Here is a 15454-nt window from a genome sequence, read left to right on the forward strand (position 1 = left end):
ATGTCTATATTTTTTGATATTTCAGGTGACTCTCTCCTACTTCAAGGGTAATGGCTGTACTAAAGTTGTATAAGTCTCCCTTGCTATGTGGAACGGATATGCTCCCAAAAAGTCTTTAAAGGGGAATTCAAAATATTGGGATGCTGTTATTTCAAGGGTTGCCTAGTGTAATTGGAGATTCAAAATTCCAAAAATGTAAATTTGGCAAACATATTTGTTTCCCAATGGGTTATTTCCATTTATGTGAAATTTCCTATAGTGAGTTGTGATATAAAGCTGATTCACCTGTGCTGGGCAGCAGCGGCATGGGAAAGAATTAAAGGTGGATGATCAAGGGATCAAAATATTGATCAAAGACAGTGGCAGAGACTAAAGCTTTTATTGCATGGAAGAAGACAGTGGTAAACCACTTCCATATCTTTACCAAGAAAACTCTATGGACACACATACCAAGATGACCTTATGACAGAAGATGGGATGATTGGAAGAGGGTGTGCCCATGGAGTCGCTATGAGTCGGAAACGACTTGACAGTATTTGAAGAAGATAATGACAGATGCCTGTATTCAGGATTTAAATTGTAGGTTATAAAATAATGCATAAACTTTTCCATTTCCCTTGCTCAAATGTTCTAAACCTCTGCTTTCTGAATCAGAAAGAATAATAATAATAGTAATAATGGTATTTGTTAAGCACTTACTATATTCCAGGTATTATGCTAAGCTCTGGGGTGGATACAAATAAATCTGGTCGGACACAGTCCCCTGCCCCACATTTTACAGATGAGGTAACTGAGACACAGAGTAGTGAAGTGCCTTGCCCACGGCCCCAGTGAAGACAAGTAGAGTCAAGATTAGAACCTATGACCTTCTGACTTCCAGGCCCATGCTCAATCCACTACACCATGCTGCTTCACATTCATTTCACCCTACATTTGCTAACAAGGAATCATAAAGTGCATGCCTTAACTAGAGTATTTATTCAGGTAGATCTCATAACAAATGAAGATGCTGGAATAAAATCCCACTTTTATCATAAGTGCCTGCTGGCTCCTTCCTCCCCACTCACTCTTTATTGTCCTCAAGAATTAAGTACACTTTATCTTTTCATGTTTTCTCTTAAAGACCCACAAGGTATCAATTGAAAGGTAATCATTTTGGAGGAAACAGACCTTAAATTCTTCATAATGGAATTTAGGTAGCTGTATTTTTAATATGGAGGTATGATTTCTTAGCCACTCCTTTATCCACACATTTAGAACATCCACATTTTAATTGCTTCCAGGTATTCCCAACCTTTACATGAGGAAATAGCTTTGCATAAGCATCTGAAGCATAAAAATATTGTTCAGTACCTGGGATCATTCAGTGAGAACGGTTTCATCAAGATTTTCATGGAACAGGTCCCAGGAGGTGAGTACCTTTCCTCTTCTTCTAAGTTACAACTAGTACCTGAACAGTAGTGACTCCACATTATGCAGAGCAGTCAGAACGATGTAACTGTGCTAAGCAAGTTTACATGTGACTGTAAGAGCAATTGTGTAACTCAGTTGTAATTAATCAGTTGTATTGATTGAGCGCTTACTTGTGTGCAGGGCACTGTATTAAGCGTTTGGGAGAGAACAGTAAAACAGACGTGGTAGACACATTCCCTTCTCACAGCGAGCTTCTTTATTGCATGTATAAAAAGATGCTAAAATGTTTTGCTAGCAGTTAAGACATGGCTAGAATCTTTTCACTGGACCACCAATAATTATACCTATACCTAATATTCAACATGAGTGTTAACCTCCAGTTTTCTTCTAGAGCCACCCCTTGACAAAGATTTTCCATTGTATGTCTTTTTTTCCCCACACTCTAGGAAGCCTTTCAGCCCTTCTGCGGTCAAAGTGGGGCCCCCTGAAAGATAATGAGCAGACCATCGGCTTTTATACAAAACAAATTCTGGAGGGATTAAAGTATCTCCACGATAATCAGATAGTGCACCGGGACATAAAGGTAAGGTGCTCTGATTGGATCATTCCTGGAAATTTCTTGTTAAGGAGGAAAGAGGAAGAACTACTTTTATTGGTGAAAGAGACAATAATTTAGCCCCAGTATAACTCCCAGAGTAATGAGCCAGTTTGTGGAACTTTCTTCCTACCCTGATTTAGCAAAACCCCAGGCAGCTGACCTTCACATCACGGGTAAGCCGTATCCTTCTAGATGGGTAGACTGTTGGTCTTCCTGGCTATTGATCCACTTGACTATTTTATCTTTTTATTTTGAAGAGGGGAGGTGCAGTACTTGTACAGTGAGCTGCTTCATCACCAAGAGTGCAATTTAAAACACTAAAGTAATAAATATAACATTAAAAATGTAAATTGCCAGCCAGAAAATAATACCATTTTATTCAGACAACATCCATCAGTGGAAATAAAATTAGGTCATACTTTTATTGTCTGAAAATGGGAAATTGCTGGAGTAGAGAATACATGGCAATTGTTGAATAACTGCCAGATTTTGTATTTGGTGAATAAAATGTACAAATGTTAGGCTTCCATAGTAGTATCTTAAATATCTCTTTGCTGGTACCTACCTCCGTGAATCTAAGCAATCTGATAAAACTTAAGAGGGGAAAGTAGAAATGATTCCTCAGATTCTGTTTTTTTTTTTTTATAGCTGTGGATACTAAAGTTAGTGAAAGTGTTTTTGGGTAATAGAAGCCAGGTTTTATTGAGCTAAAATTAGGAAATTGGGTAGATTAAGAGTTTTCCAGTCCTTTGGGTCACAGGTAATGGTGGTGACCACCATCTTACTGCTCCAGCAGGGAAGGAGTGCACACACATGAAATGAGGAGCGGCCAGCGAAGTGTCATTCTGAGCTCCTCCGGTGGCCATTCAGTGAGATGGGGGGCAGGGGGGAGCATCTGTCCAAGAGGACCCAGAAGTGAGCTTTCTTGTTCTCCTCTCCTCCAGAGCCAATGCTGCTTCTGCCCCAGTTGGGGAACAGTGGTAAAGGAAAGTAATCACAGGTGGGAAGGGAGAGATTGGGCCATGAGCATAATAATGATCAGGCACAACCTGCAGTGGAAGAGGTTTTACAGCTTTTCCTGGAGCAATGATCCAGGGACTTGGGCAGATTTCAGAGTTGACTTCCAAAGCCATGTTTCCCCACTCCTCAAGAACCTCTGGTGGTTGCCCATCTACCTCCCACATCAAACAGAAGCTCCTTACCACTGACTTTAAAACACTCAATCACCTTTCTCCCTCCTATCTGGTCTCGCTGATTTCCTACTACAATCCAGCACTCTCACTTCACTCCTCTAACACCAACCTATTCACCGTACCTCGATCTCATGTATCTCGCTACCAACTGTTCGCCATGTCCTACCTCTGGACAAGGACTCCCTCCCGCTTCATATTTGACAGATATGACTGTCTCTCTGACAATGTGAACCAGATCTGACTCTCCCACCTTCAAAGCAGTGATTATTAAAATCATCTGTCCTCCAAGAGGCCTTCTCTGGACTAAGCCTTCATTACCCCTACTCTACCTTTCGCTTTGCCCTTGCATTTGGATTTGTACCCTTTTTTCACCCCACCCACAACACTCATATAAATATTCTCAATTAATATCAATGTCTCTCTCCTCCTCTAGACTGTAAGTTCCTTGTGTGCAAGGAACGTATCTACCAACTCTATTATATTGTATTCTCCCAAGTGCTTAGTACAGAAGCACTTAATAAATACAACTGATTGATTGAAAACCTTCCATCAGTCATATTTATTGAGCCCTTACTGTATGCAGAGCACTGTATTAAGTGCATTGGAGAGTGTAATATAACATTATAATAGAATTTGTAGATGCATTCCCTGCCTACAACGAGCTTACAATCAAGAGGGGGACCCCGGCAATAATATTAAATAAATAAATTACGGATATGTACGTAAGTGCTGTGGAGCTGAGGGGGAGTAGAAAATAAAGGGATCAAATCAGGGCATTGCAGAAGGGAGTGGAAGAAGAGGAAATGAGGGCTTAGTCAGGGAAGGACTCTTGGAGATGTGCCTTCAATAAGGCTTTGAAGGTGGGGATTAATTGTCTGTTGGATATGAAGAGGGATGGCGTTCCAGGCCAGAGGCAGGACGTGGGTGAGTGGTTGGTAGCAAGATAGACAAGATGAGGTACAGTGAGTAGGTTAACTTTAAAGGAGTGAAGTGCGTGGGCTGGGTTATAGTAGGAGATCAGCTAGGTGAGGTAACAGGGAGCAAGCCTTGACTCTGTAGCTAAAATCATTCTGTTTTCCAGAATTGGGTTAAAGTATTCAGAGTAATTTTTAAGACAGTTAAGTTCTCATCCACCATGCCAAAGCCATCTTAACTCTGCCCACCAATTCCTCCAAGTGTATGTTATTCCTTAAGATCTCCAGTGATGGCAATGCCAAGTTTATCCTAAAAAATACTTTGGGCCCAAACCTTTCAAAAAATGATCCTTTCCCTTGGGTTGATTATGCTTCTTTATTACCTTTTCATCCCATAGTTTTATGTCCTTTCCCTAGAAGGAATGCTCAACACATGCAGAATCCTCCATATGGTTTTATATCCTGCTGACCTGACTTTCACTTATGGGCATTTTAAGCCTAGAGAGCAGAAAACTCCAAGGAGGATTCTAATAGTACCCCAAGGTTGCAAACCTCTCTTAAATTTTCCTAGATTAGAAACACCTTGCCCAGTCAGATATAGAGCAATCCTACAGTGTAGCCAGTTGACAATTATAAATTAAATTCAAATTTTGTCACTAAAAATGTAGTGTCATCTAGTCTTCCCAGGGCCCACACCCTATCTAGTAGTAAGCTCTAAGAGAGGCCTTAAGACCATTTTAAATGCTACTACTAGAGAAGCAGCATGGCCTAGTGGATAGAGTACAGGCCTGGAGGTCAGAAGGTTATGGGTTCTAATCCCATCTCTGCCATTCATCTGCTCTGTGACCTTGGGCAGATCAGTTCTCTGTGCCTCAGTTCCCTCATCTGTAAAATGGGGATTAAGACTGTGAGCCCCATGTGGGACAGGGACTGGGTCCAACCTGATGACCTCATATCTACCCTAGTGCTTAGAACAGTGCTTAGCACATGGTAAGCACTTAACAGATACCATAACTATTATTATTACCATTATTACTTGTGCTAAGCAAAAAATGATTTGCTCGCTTGAATGCCAACACACTACCAAGGAAAAAGACTCATGCCTGGAGAAGAGTCAGGCACAGTAGATTCTTAACAGATCATTCTGTGCATTTCCAACTTGAAATAAAATTAAACATTAAGAATGGTGTGTGTGTATGTATGGGCAGGACATCACATGATACCAATGAAAAAATTCACAGAAATTTACTGTGCTTGAAATCTAGTCAGTGTTGGATTATTATCCTAATTTAAATTATTACCCTGGAACCTTGCACATCATACAATTCCCATGTGTTTCGGGAAGAATCAATCTCTATTACTGAGCCTGAATAAATGTTGAATAACAGTAACACGGGGGAGGGCCAAGCAGTAGTGAGATAATTGTAGGTTGTAGTCGGAGATGGGAACATTTAGCGTGCAGAGCATTAAAATTGTGAACTGACTGCCTCTCTGCTATTAAATATTAAACTAGCTACTCTGTCTCACAGGGTGACAATGTGTTAATCAATACATACAGTGGAGTTCTCAAGATCTCAGACTTTGGTACATCAAAGAGACTTGCCGGAATCAATCCATGTACTGAAACTTTCACTGGTATGTTTTTTACAATTTCTAAAACCGAGATTTTGTATTTGAACAAAAAATGAATACATGAATTGCCGGGGGTGGGGGGGGGAAGCATTCATCCAGTTTTATGTTGGACGGTCATCTGATTTTTAGTTGGTCTGTCTCCTATCTGGTGTGGATAAAGCACTGGACACCTTTATCTCTGGTATTTGACTTTCTACACCCATCCTCCCTCCACCTTGACTCCTAACATCAACTTTTGCAGTTCAGAAGCGGTAACCATTTTTGCAGGGGCCTAGAAAGAGAATACAAAGATTTAGGAACAAGTAGGGGCTGGAGGGTGCATTAGGGGTGCCCCAGGGGAATGCTTTAGGTTTGGGTGGTCTCCAGCAGACTTACGTAAAATGGTTCTTAGGATGTCATTGTGTTAGGTTGCATGCCTGGGCGTAACACCGGTGTTGTAAAAGCATACAACCTCAGGTGTGTCTAATGTCTTCAGATTTCATCAGGATCCATCCTAGGCTCATAATGCACAGTGGGAAATAGTGGTCTAGTGGAAAGATAACAGGTCTAGGAGTCGGAGGACCTGGGTTGTAATTCTGACTCTACCGTTTGCCTGCTGTGCCACCTTGGGAAAATCACTTAACCTTTCTGTACCTCAGTTTCCCATTCTGTAAAATGACGATTCCTGTCTTCCCTCCTACTTAGACTGTAAGCCCTGTGTGAGACAGGGACTTTGTCCAACCTGGTTATTCATATCTACACCAGTGCTTCATACAGTGCTTGGCACATACTAAGCACCTAACAAATACAATTATTATTAATCATTCATCATTAGTATTATTAACTCATCAGTATGTTTAACATTGTTTCTTGTGGGAAGGGCTGGGTTGCTGACTAAATCAGCATTGCAATCAAGTCATCTTTTTCACTTTACTGTTTACTGTTTTGTGAAAATGAATGTTGAGGTTAAATAATTACAGTACTTTTTAATTTTTTTAAAACTCACAGTTCCTGCAACTGTAAGATAAAATGCACACGTATGTCACCAGGAGCCAAGTACAAAGTTTTCTTGCCATGCCTTAGCTTTGCTAAGGGCTGACTGGTCCTGTAACTTAATTTTACATATGGTTGGAAAGGGATCTCATAGCAACTTGAGTTTTGCCATTTCTGGATAAGCTTCTTTTTCCTTTGGCTACCACCTGATGGTCCGGAACTCAGTTTTTTTCCTACGGCCAGAAACCTTAGTCATCCTTACCCCTGGACTTTCCTCTCTTCCTACATGGTCTTTGTCTATAAACCTGTCTCCAGCCACCGTGAACGGTGCCAGAATTTATCTCTGCTGAAATTCTTACTCATGTCTTAATCACTTCCCATTTAGATTATTACAGATGCTTCTTTTATGATTTGTTTACTCCTGGTGTTCCAGTTCCCCCATCCCACCACACTGCCTCTGCCCCTGAGTTATGAGAGGAAGTGATTCACTTTCTCAAGGCGGGGGAAGCAGAGCTCTTCAAAGAGATGAGGCAACCTGGAGGGGTGGAGGCTGTGGGGTGACAAAGCCACTGCTGGATGGAAAGTGTCTTAGGAAGAAGGACGCAGAGAATGCCGAGGTAGGAAGTGCAGGGTGAGCAGGTAGGGAAGAAACAGAGCTGAGTGCAGGTGGTAGAACCCACTGAGGTGACATTCAGGATTGATAGAAAATAGTTGATGTCAGAATCCATATACAGAAAAAGCTTTCACGCTTTTCTGCCCTGTTTGCTTTTATTATTATGCAGTTTCCTGGGAAATCATTTACAGCCATATCTGCTTATCAGCAGCAATGTAAGTTATAAAGAAGGTTGAACTTCTCTGTCTTCCTGTCTCACCACTCCCATCTTTCTGGGTATTGCACATTTAGAACAAGCCAGCGGTAAGAACCCAGATTTGAACTTTCTGGCATGAGAAATATAGGACTCCTCTTGCTAACCTGCACACTGCTGCTCAAGCAAAAAAAAATTGTATAATAAATAATAATTGCAATACTTGTTAAGCGCTTACTGTGTGCTAAGCACTGGTGTAGCTACAAGTTCATCAGGTTGGACATAGTCCTTATCCCACTTAGGGTTTGGGAGTCAGAGGATTTGGGTTCTAATCCTGACTCCACCACTTGTCTGCTGTGTGACCTTTGGCAAGCCACTTAACTTCTCTGTGCCTGAATTACCTCATCTGTAAAATGGGAATTAAGACTTTGAGCCCCACATGGGACATCCTGATTATCTTGTATCTACCCCAGCACTTAGAACAGTGCTTGGCACATAGTAAGTGCTTAACAACTACCTTTATTAGTAGTAGTAGTAGTATTAATAATAATCTCCATTTTACAGATGAGGTAACTGAGGGCCAGAGAGGTTAAGTGTCTTGCCCAAGGTCACACAGCAGACAGGTGGCAGAATGGGGATTAGAACTCAGGTCCTTCTGACTCCTAGGCCTGGGCTTTAGCTTCTAAGCCACGGAGTAGAGTTGGCCTTCTGATTGGAGATGATGCTACTGATGCTGAGACTGCATCCATGAGTGTGACTGTATTTGAGAGAGAATCATTTGCACACTGTGGCAGTGAAAATAAAATAGTGCTCCTTTTCTGGCCCCTTGGCAGACACCAGTGGTAAAGAGGGGAGAGGTGTTTCTTCCTGCCAGCAGGACACACACATAAATTTCCTTGACAGGAATGGTGACAGTTTGTGCTGAGCCATCCACCCTTGCACCTATGCCCAGTGGCATGCATTGAGAAATGTCTGGTAGGGAGATCGGGTGCCATCTGAGATCCCAGTATGGACTATATCTGAGACCTCAACAGCAGCAAACACCACTGGGCCCTCACCCATTTGGTATGCCTTAGAGGTGTATGATTCTCAGAGTGTCTTGGTAAGGGGGGGGGTGGGGTCTTTACCAATTTTGCAAAATCCAGAGGGAAGCAGAAGCAAGAGACAAACAGAAAAACACATCAAAGAACAACAGCAGCAACAAAAAAACCCACAATCATATTCTATACAACTGAGTAGACCGCTGCTGGAAAATAACGGGGCATATACAGGCAGCCCCCGCCAATCGTTTTAGCGCAGTGAAACACCAGGAAATTTTTACCTCTGAGCAGATTTTAGCAATTTTCTGGCAATTGTCTGGTGAAAGGAAGCAAAGCTTCCCTCCTCCTTTCCCCTTTTCAGCTGCTGCTGAATTTTTCCAGATCCCGTCTCCTCACCAGGCTTTTGCAGTTGCACCCCACGCTGTGGTATCGACTCCACACCTGGCAAGTCCATGTGCCGCCCTTTCTGGGCGATGCATTTTCATCACCACGCAATACCCCAGTCAGATGGAGCATAGTATGGAAATGACATATACTCCCTCCGATCGGGGCACTGAGTGATGATGAAAAGTAATCTCCCGGAAAGTGTGGCATCACTTAGTATTTACTATAGGAAACCTTTAGTACGGTGTAAGCCAGATTATATAGCAGATGAAGAGAAATACGTGGCAGGCATCAAGAACACTCATTTTAGGACTTATTTTATTTAAAATATGGAAATTGGGCAATTTTTTGTAAGTCCACATATCCTCTCTTAGGTCTTTCTCTTTTTATGACTAAGTTTTTAGCTTACATAGAGAGAGAGGTTGTGTTTACCCACAGAAAACTCAGATTGACATGGGTCGTAATGTAAATGCTTGCAGCCATGTTTTCAATGAAAAGGAAGTGAGTTATCTAAAAGTCAGTCATTTCATATTTATTGAGCACTATGTACAGAGCACAGTACTGAACACTTGAGAGGGTACAGTGTACGAATGTAACACATATTCTCTGCTTACAACGAGCTTACAGTCTGAAAGCTCCTAGGAGGATGTGGGGCTATGATCCCATCCTCCTTTTTGCCTTCTGGACCCTGGGGTCAACCCTCATGCAGCAGGGTGATCTGTATTGTTCCCACTTACTTACCACACTGTGAGACTGTGAGCTCTTTGTGGACAGGAATGTGTTTGTTGTTTTATTGTACTCTCCCAAGTGCTTAGTATAGTGCTTTACATACAGTAAGCGCTCAATAAATGCAATTGAACTGCCAGTCCATTTGGTCTCTGGACACTGCCATGCAGTGCATACGGTGATACCCAGAGCAGTAGCAGGGTGAGGGGATATACACTTCATGAGTCCTGGAGCAAATGGTAAAGCACAATTGGAAGTATAAAACTCCAAAATTTCTGGCTTTGCTACATGCTTTCTCCCTGCAACCATGTGCTCAGTCCAGATAAGAATCAATCAGTTTGATCAGTCAGTGGTATTAATGAGCACATACTGTATGCAGAGCATTGCACTAAGCATTGCTAGACATATTGCCTGCCCACAAGAAGATAGGTCCCAGGCACATTGAGGGTAAATGGAGGAGCTTTTCCCCATGAAAATTTCATTTCCATGAATAAACGTGCCTTAAACATGTGAGCTGGAACTTAAAAGACAATAGTCATTAGGACAATCTTCTCAGAATAATAATAATAATTGTGGTATTTGTTACATGCTGACTATGTGCCAAACACTGATCTAAGCACTAGGGTAGATACAAGATAATCAGGTTGGACACAGTGCCTGTCCCACATGGGGTTCACAGTCTTAATTCCCACTTTATAGATGAGGTAATTGAGGCACAGAGAAGTGAAGTGACTTGCCCAAGGTCACAGACACACAGAAAGATGGCTCTTTTAGTAGGATAGTGTTCCCTTTTCCCATGCTAGTTTGGAGGCTAATAGCTACTACAAGGGAGAAAAAATTAATCACCTATTGCATCATTTTCTCCACACTTACTGAGGTTTTTTTTTTTTACTGGAGATCTACCAAGATAGGGGAGTGGCAGACCACTTTATTTATCCCATGACCTGCAACACCAGCTTGCATGATGCAACCACGTTGCTCAGTTACCACATGAACCTGTTTGAATAAAAATAACTGACTCAATTTACTGCAGTGTGCATTTGAATTCCTGGTCTTCCCCGGAGAAGACAGCTTAAATGGCTCCTGACCTTACCTTAAGAAAGGATCAACTTAACTTTCCAAATTGTATGTTGTAGGCTAGAGGGGAAAGGAGTTGTTGGCGGGAATGGCCTAATGGAAAGAGCGCAGGTCTTGGATTCTAATCCCGGCACCACTGCTTACCTGTTGGGTAATCTTTGGCAGGTCACTTACCTTCTCTGTGCCTCAGTTCCCTTGTTTCCCTCATCTGCAAAATGGGGCCTCAATACTTGTTCTCCCTTCTACATACTGTGCGATACCCATGTGGGACCTGACTATCCTATTTCTGGCACAGTGCTTGGTATAGAATAAGTGCCTAAATATCACAGTTATTGTTATCATTATAAGTAGTAAATCTGAATATTTTGGCAGCTGCACTGAAGAAAAACATGCAGTAGATTTGACCATATTCTCCTATCCTATCTGCTGAGTAAAGAATGCACATTCTTAATTTGTTGTTTGACCATTTTAAAAGGTGATTCAAACATTGTTAAAAGCACTTTATTTTTGGTATACATGTACTAACTGTGATTAGTTGATAAGACTAGAGTGACAGTTTCAATTTAAATCCTTACTAAGCTTTCAGCCCATTTAATCATTAATTCTATTACACTCCCTCAGAGAATGAGTTCAGTCAGGAGGGGGATCAGGCAACTCATTGCGTTGTCTTCAGACCACCTTTATTTTAAACTGCAAATGAGGGAAAAGGTGACTCGAGGGGAAATGTGCTCCACTGCTCTGGTTCTGGGCCAAGTTCATTCTGTCCTCAAACAGCCTGTGCCAATCACATTTGGAAGCAAAGTTGTGCCAGTTGTGTGTGTCAGTTGAGGGAAGGTCACGTAAAGGTGGGTTTTGAAGGACAGACTTGGAAAGCTGGCAGCCTTCCTAATCTCTGTGATAGTCAAATGTTGATTCTGGAGGGGAAGCACAGAAAAATGGTCAAAAATCTAACACCTAAAGGTTAATGACCAACACATCTATTCTCCAAAGTTCAATTATGAGTAGTCCACTCCCCAACAAATCCAATCCCCTCAGCTCTGAGCCCTGACCCTAAAGAGATTATTCGATGATCCAGATCAACAGGTTGATTTCAAGTTCTTGAAGTGATATTTATCAAAATGTCAGCATCTAAGTTTTAGGTGTTGGGCTTTAGGCAGTATGGTCACTCCTGCATGGTTTTGGTTTTAAGCAGCCAAGTTAAATCCGGGTTTAAGGGACTGACTGTTCTAACCATGAATTGGCTACTATTCGAGAATTACTTCAAGAATATGTATCCATAATTGTATGTATAATTTACCATTTGAATTAAATCGAAGCAGCATGGCCTAATGGCAAGAGCATGGACTTGGGAGTCAGAGGGTGTGGATTCTAATCCCGGCTCCACTGCTTCTCTGCTTTTTGACCTGGGGCAAGTCATTTCACTTCTCTGTGCCTCAGTTACTTCATTTGTAAAATGAGGTTAAGGCTGTGAGCTCCATGTGGGTGAGGGACAGTCCAACCTGAATGACTTTGTATTTACCCCAGCACTTAGAATAGTGCCAAATACATAAGTGCTTAACAAATGCCATTATTATTATTATTAATTCTAAGAAATGCTGGTTGTGTTGATTCAAATGTTTGAAAACCTGTCATTTTGGCTTTGAATAGAAATGTCCTTGAAGGAGTCATTTTAATGAATGTGTCAGAATTCAAAGATGTGAATTAATTCAGTCATATTTACTGAGTGCTAACTGTGTGCAGAGCACTATACTAAGTGTTTGGAAAGTACAGTTCAGTAACAGAGACAATCCGTACCCTACAACAGTGTCAAATTCAGCTTGGCCTCTTCGGGAGAGGTGTTACCCAGGTTTTGGAAAGTAATTGGAGTAAACATTCATAGCATATTCCTAAAGAAATGAAGGTTCTGATTTTTTCTGTGCTCCTGATTCCCTTTTTGCCACTGAGTTTCCTTTATGCCCAGCCTCCCTAGTAAATGCGACAAAAGGCACTTCTTGCTAATAATTGATACCAGCAAAGTATTCTGATATCGTGGATGGAAAGCAATATAAAAAATAATAATAATAATGTTGGTATTTGTTAAGCGCTTACTATGTGCAGAGCACCGTTCTAAGCTCTGGGGTAGATACAGGGTAATCAGGTTGTCCCACCTGAGGCGCACAGTTAATCCCCATTTTACAGATGAGGTAACTGAGGCACAGAGAAGTTAAGTGACTTGCCCACAGTCACACAGCTGACAAGTGGCAGAGCTTGGAGTCGAACCCATGACCTCTGACTCCGAAGCCCAGGCTCTTTCCACTGAGCCACGCTGCTTCCCCAATAATAATGATACCATGAGCCTCTTACAGGAAAGGAATTTGAGATCCAGAACCAAACCAAACTTTTCAAAGATGATTTCTCCTAAACAGAAAAATCAATCAATGCACTGTATGTTCAACTATATTTCCTTCCTATTAAGCATGATTTGTATTCTTTCCAGGCACTCTTCAATACATGGCACCAGAAATAATAGATAAAGGACCAAGAGGCTATGGAAAAGCAGCAGATATATGGTCTTTGGGCTGCACCATCATTGAAATGGCCACAGGAAAACCACCATTTTATGAATTGGGAGAACCACAGGCTGCAATGTTCAAAGTGAGAAGCCATCTATAACTCCAGGTTTCTTATTGCTTGTGCAACACAAAATTTGCTGTAACTAAAGTTATTTATAGCTATTGAAAGTTGTCTGCAATGGAGAAGTTGTCATTGTAAACAATGTAACTCATTTTTTCTAGCAGTATACCAAAGCAGTTCCCTAAGGGTGAAGAGAAGGGAGATTTATAGGCAGAAATGGATTGTCCATGAATTAGAGACAGAGAAGCTGTGAATAAATAAAACCCAGAGAAAATAAAATAAATTTCAATTAAATTAATAGTTTCAATCCCTGTGCCTGATAACCCTGTTATCAAAGTTGCTAATAGATAGCTAGGAGTGCTTATTTATGTTTTATCTGTGTAAGATAAAAGGAATGCGTGTGCGATGGCTATTTATTAATGAGTTTATTCATTCAGTCTTATTTATTAAGTGCTTACTGTATGCAAAGCACTGTATTTAAGCACTTGGGAGAGCACAATACAACAGTAAACAGATACATTCCCTGCCCACACTGAGCTTACAGTGAAAGCGAGACCTTGAAGACCTTAGGTGGACAAATAAGTAGGAGAGTTTTTGCATGAAGCAAAATTATCCCTTTTTAACCCCAAGTTAAAAAGGCCTTTCCAGGCCTTGAAGACTTTAGGTAGAGAAACTAAAGCACAACGTTTTTTGCATAAAACAAAATTCCTCTTTTTCACCTCAAACATTCTCTTTTCTGTTTATGAAACAGGTTTGGCTATAGGAGAATACTGCCCCAACAGCATAGCTCAGTTTGTGACTTATGCAATTCTCCCAGACAAGGATGTTGAGTTCCAAGAGGAATTTGATCTTTTCTCTTTAGAAATCAAACTCCTTGACAGAATCCCTTGGATATTTCTCTGCGATCCTTAGCATGTTCCCCCAACCCCCCAGCTTCTTTCAATGTTAGTTTTGGGTCAACTTAAAGAGGTAGTGCTGCCCCAGATGTTTGCTTTCAGTTACTATACTTGGGTAGAAAAATCTTTTTGGAATAGTTAGCCAGGCGTTCTAAAGGCGTGATCCCTTTCTCCAGTCATTCAGGCCATATTTATTGAGCACTGACTGTGTTCAGAACACTGTACTAAATGCTTGGGAGAGTACAACAGTAATTCCAGCTCTGTCACTTGTCTGCTGCATGACCTCAGGCAAGTTACTTAACTTCTCTGTGCCTCAGTTACCTCATCTGTAAAATGGGGATTAAGACAGTGAGCCCCACGTGGGACAACCCGATAACCTTATATCTACCCTAGCACTTAGAACAGTCTTGACACATAGTAAGCACTTAACATGTACCATTATTATTTTTATTATTATTATTATCTATCATTGGCAGGGACTCTGACTGGAGAACAGGATTAGTGTTTTGTACCGCTGTGTCACAAGTCCTGACTCTAACAAACCCAGCTATCTGCATGTTCTATATAGAGAGAGAAAGCAGTTCAGGTTCTCAGAACCTGCTGCCCACTCTACCTTGGAGACCTCTGAACACAGGGATCCAAATCCAGCAGTCTGGATGTGGAATAAGGGACGGGTATGGCAGTCATTTCAGGAACCCCAGGCAGCGGCTGTCAGTGAATCAGCTGCCCTGAGCCCATCAGGTGGCACCAGGGGGAATATTTTTCAGCTCTGTGTAGTAGACAAAAGATCAGCTCATGAAAGCCAGAGATCAGAAGATCAAGGGACACTTCATTATTTTCTCCTTCTGCATCTTTTAGGTGGGAATGTTTAAAATCCATCCTGAAATCCCTGAATCCATGTCAGCAGAAGCCAAAGCTTTCCTCTTGCGCTGTTTTGAACCAGACCCTGATAAGAGAACCTTCGCTAATGAGTTGCTTGTGGATGAGTTCTTAAAGGTTTCATGCAAGAAGAAGAAGACCCAAACTAAGCTCTCAGGTAGGTTTATGGTTCTGAAAACAGGAGAGCCGATCTTAAACACCCTGGGAGTTTTCTGTGCTTCAGTTCCCTCACCTATAAAACAGACATTAAATACTTGTTCTCCCTATCACCTATCCATGATTCCTGTGAGGAACAGGAACTGTATCCAATC

The 15454-nt window shown here is 41.5% G+C and overlaps 1 protein-coding gene across 1 annotated transcript in view; it reads left to right on the forward strand.

Annotated features, from left to right (window-relative positions):
* The window catches only part of MAP3K5 (mitogen-activated protein kinase kinase kinase 5), a 208609-nt gene that overhangs the window by 169322 nt on the left and 23833 nt on the right, over positions 1-15454 (forward strand). Inside the window, exons 16-20 of the mRNA XM_029083415.2 lie at positions 1284-1411; positions 1860-1996; positions 5648-5753; positions 13232-13389; positions 15123-15300. Coding sequence (XP_028939248.1) covers positions 1284-1411; positions 1860-1996; positions 5648-5753; positions 13232-13389; positions 15123-15300 — 707 coding nt within the window. The remainder of the gene's footprint in view (positions 1-1283; positions 1412-1859; positions 1997-5647; positions 5754-13231; positions 13390-15122; positions 15301-15454) is intronic.

Source organism: Ornithorhynchus anatinus, chromosome 2 (genome assembly GCF_004115215.2).
Source record: "Ornithorhynchus anatinus isolate Pmale09 chromosome 2, mOrnAna1.pri.v4, whole genome shotgun sequence".
NCBI classification, from domain to species: Eukaryota; Metazoa; Chordata; class Mammalia; order Monotremata; family Ornithorhynchidae; genus Ornithorhynchus; species Ornithorhynchus anatinus.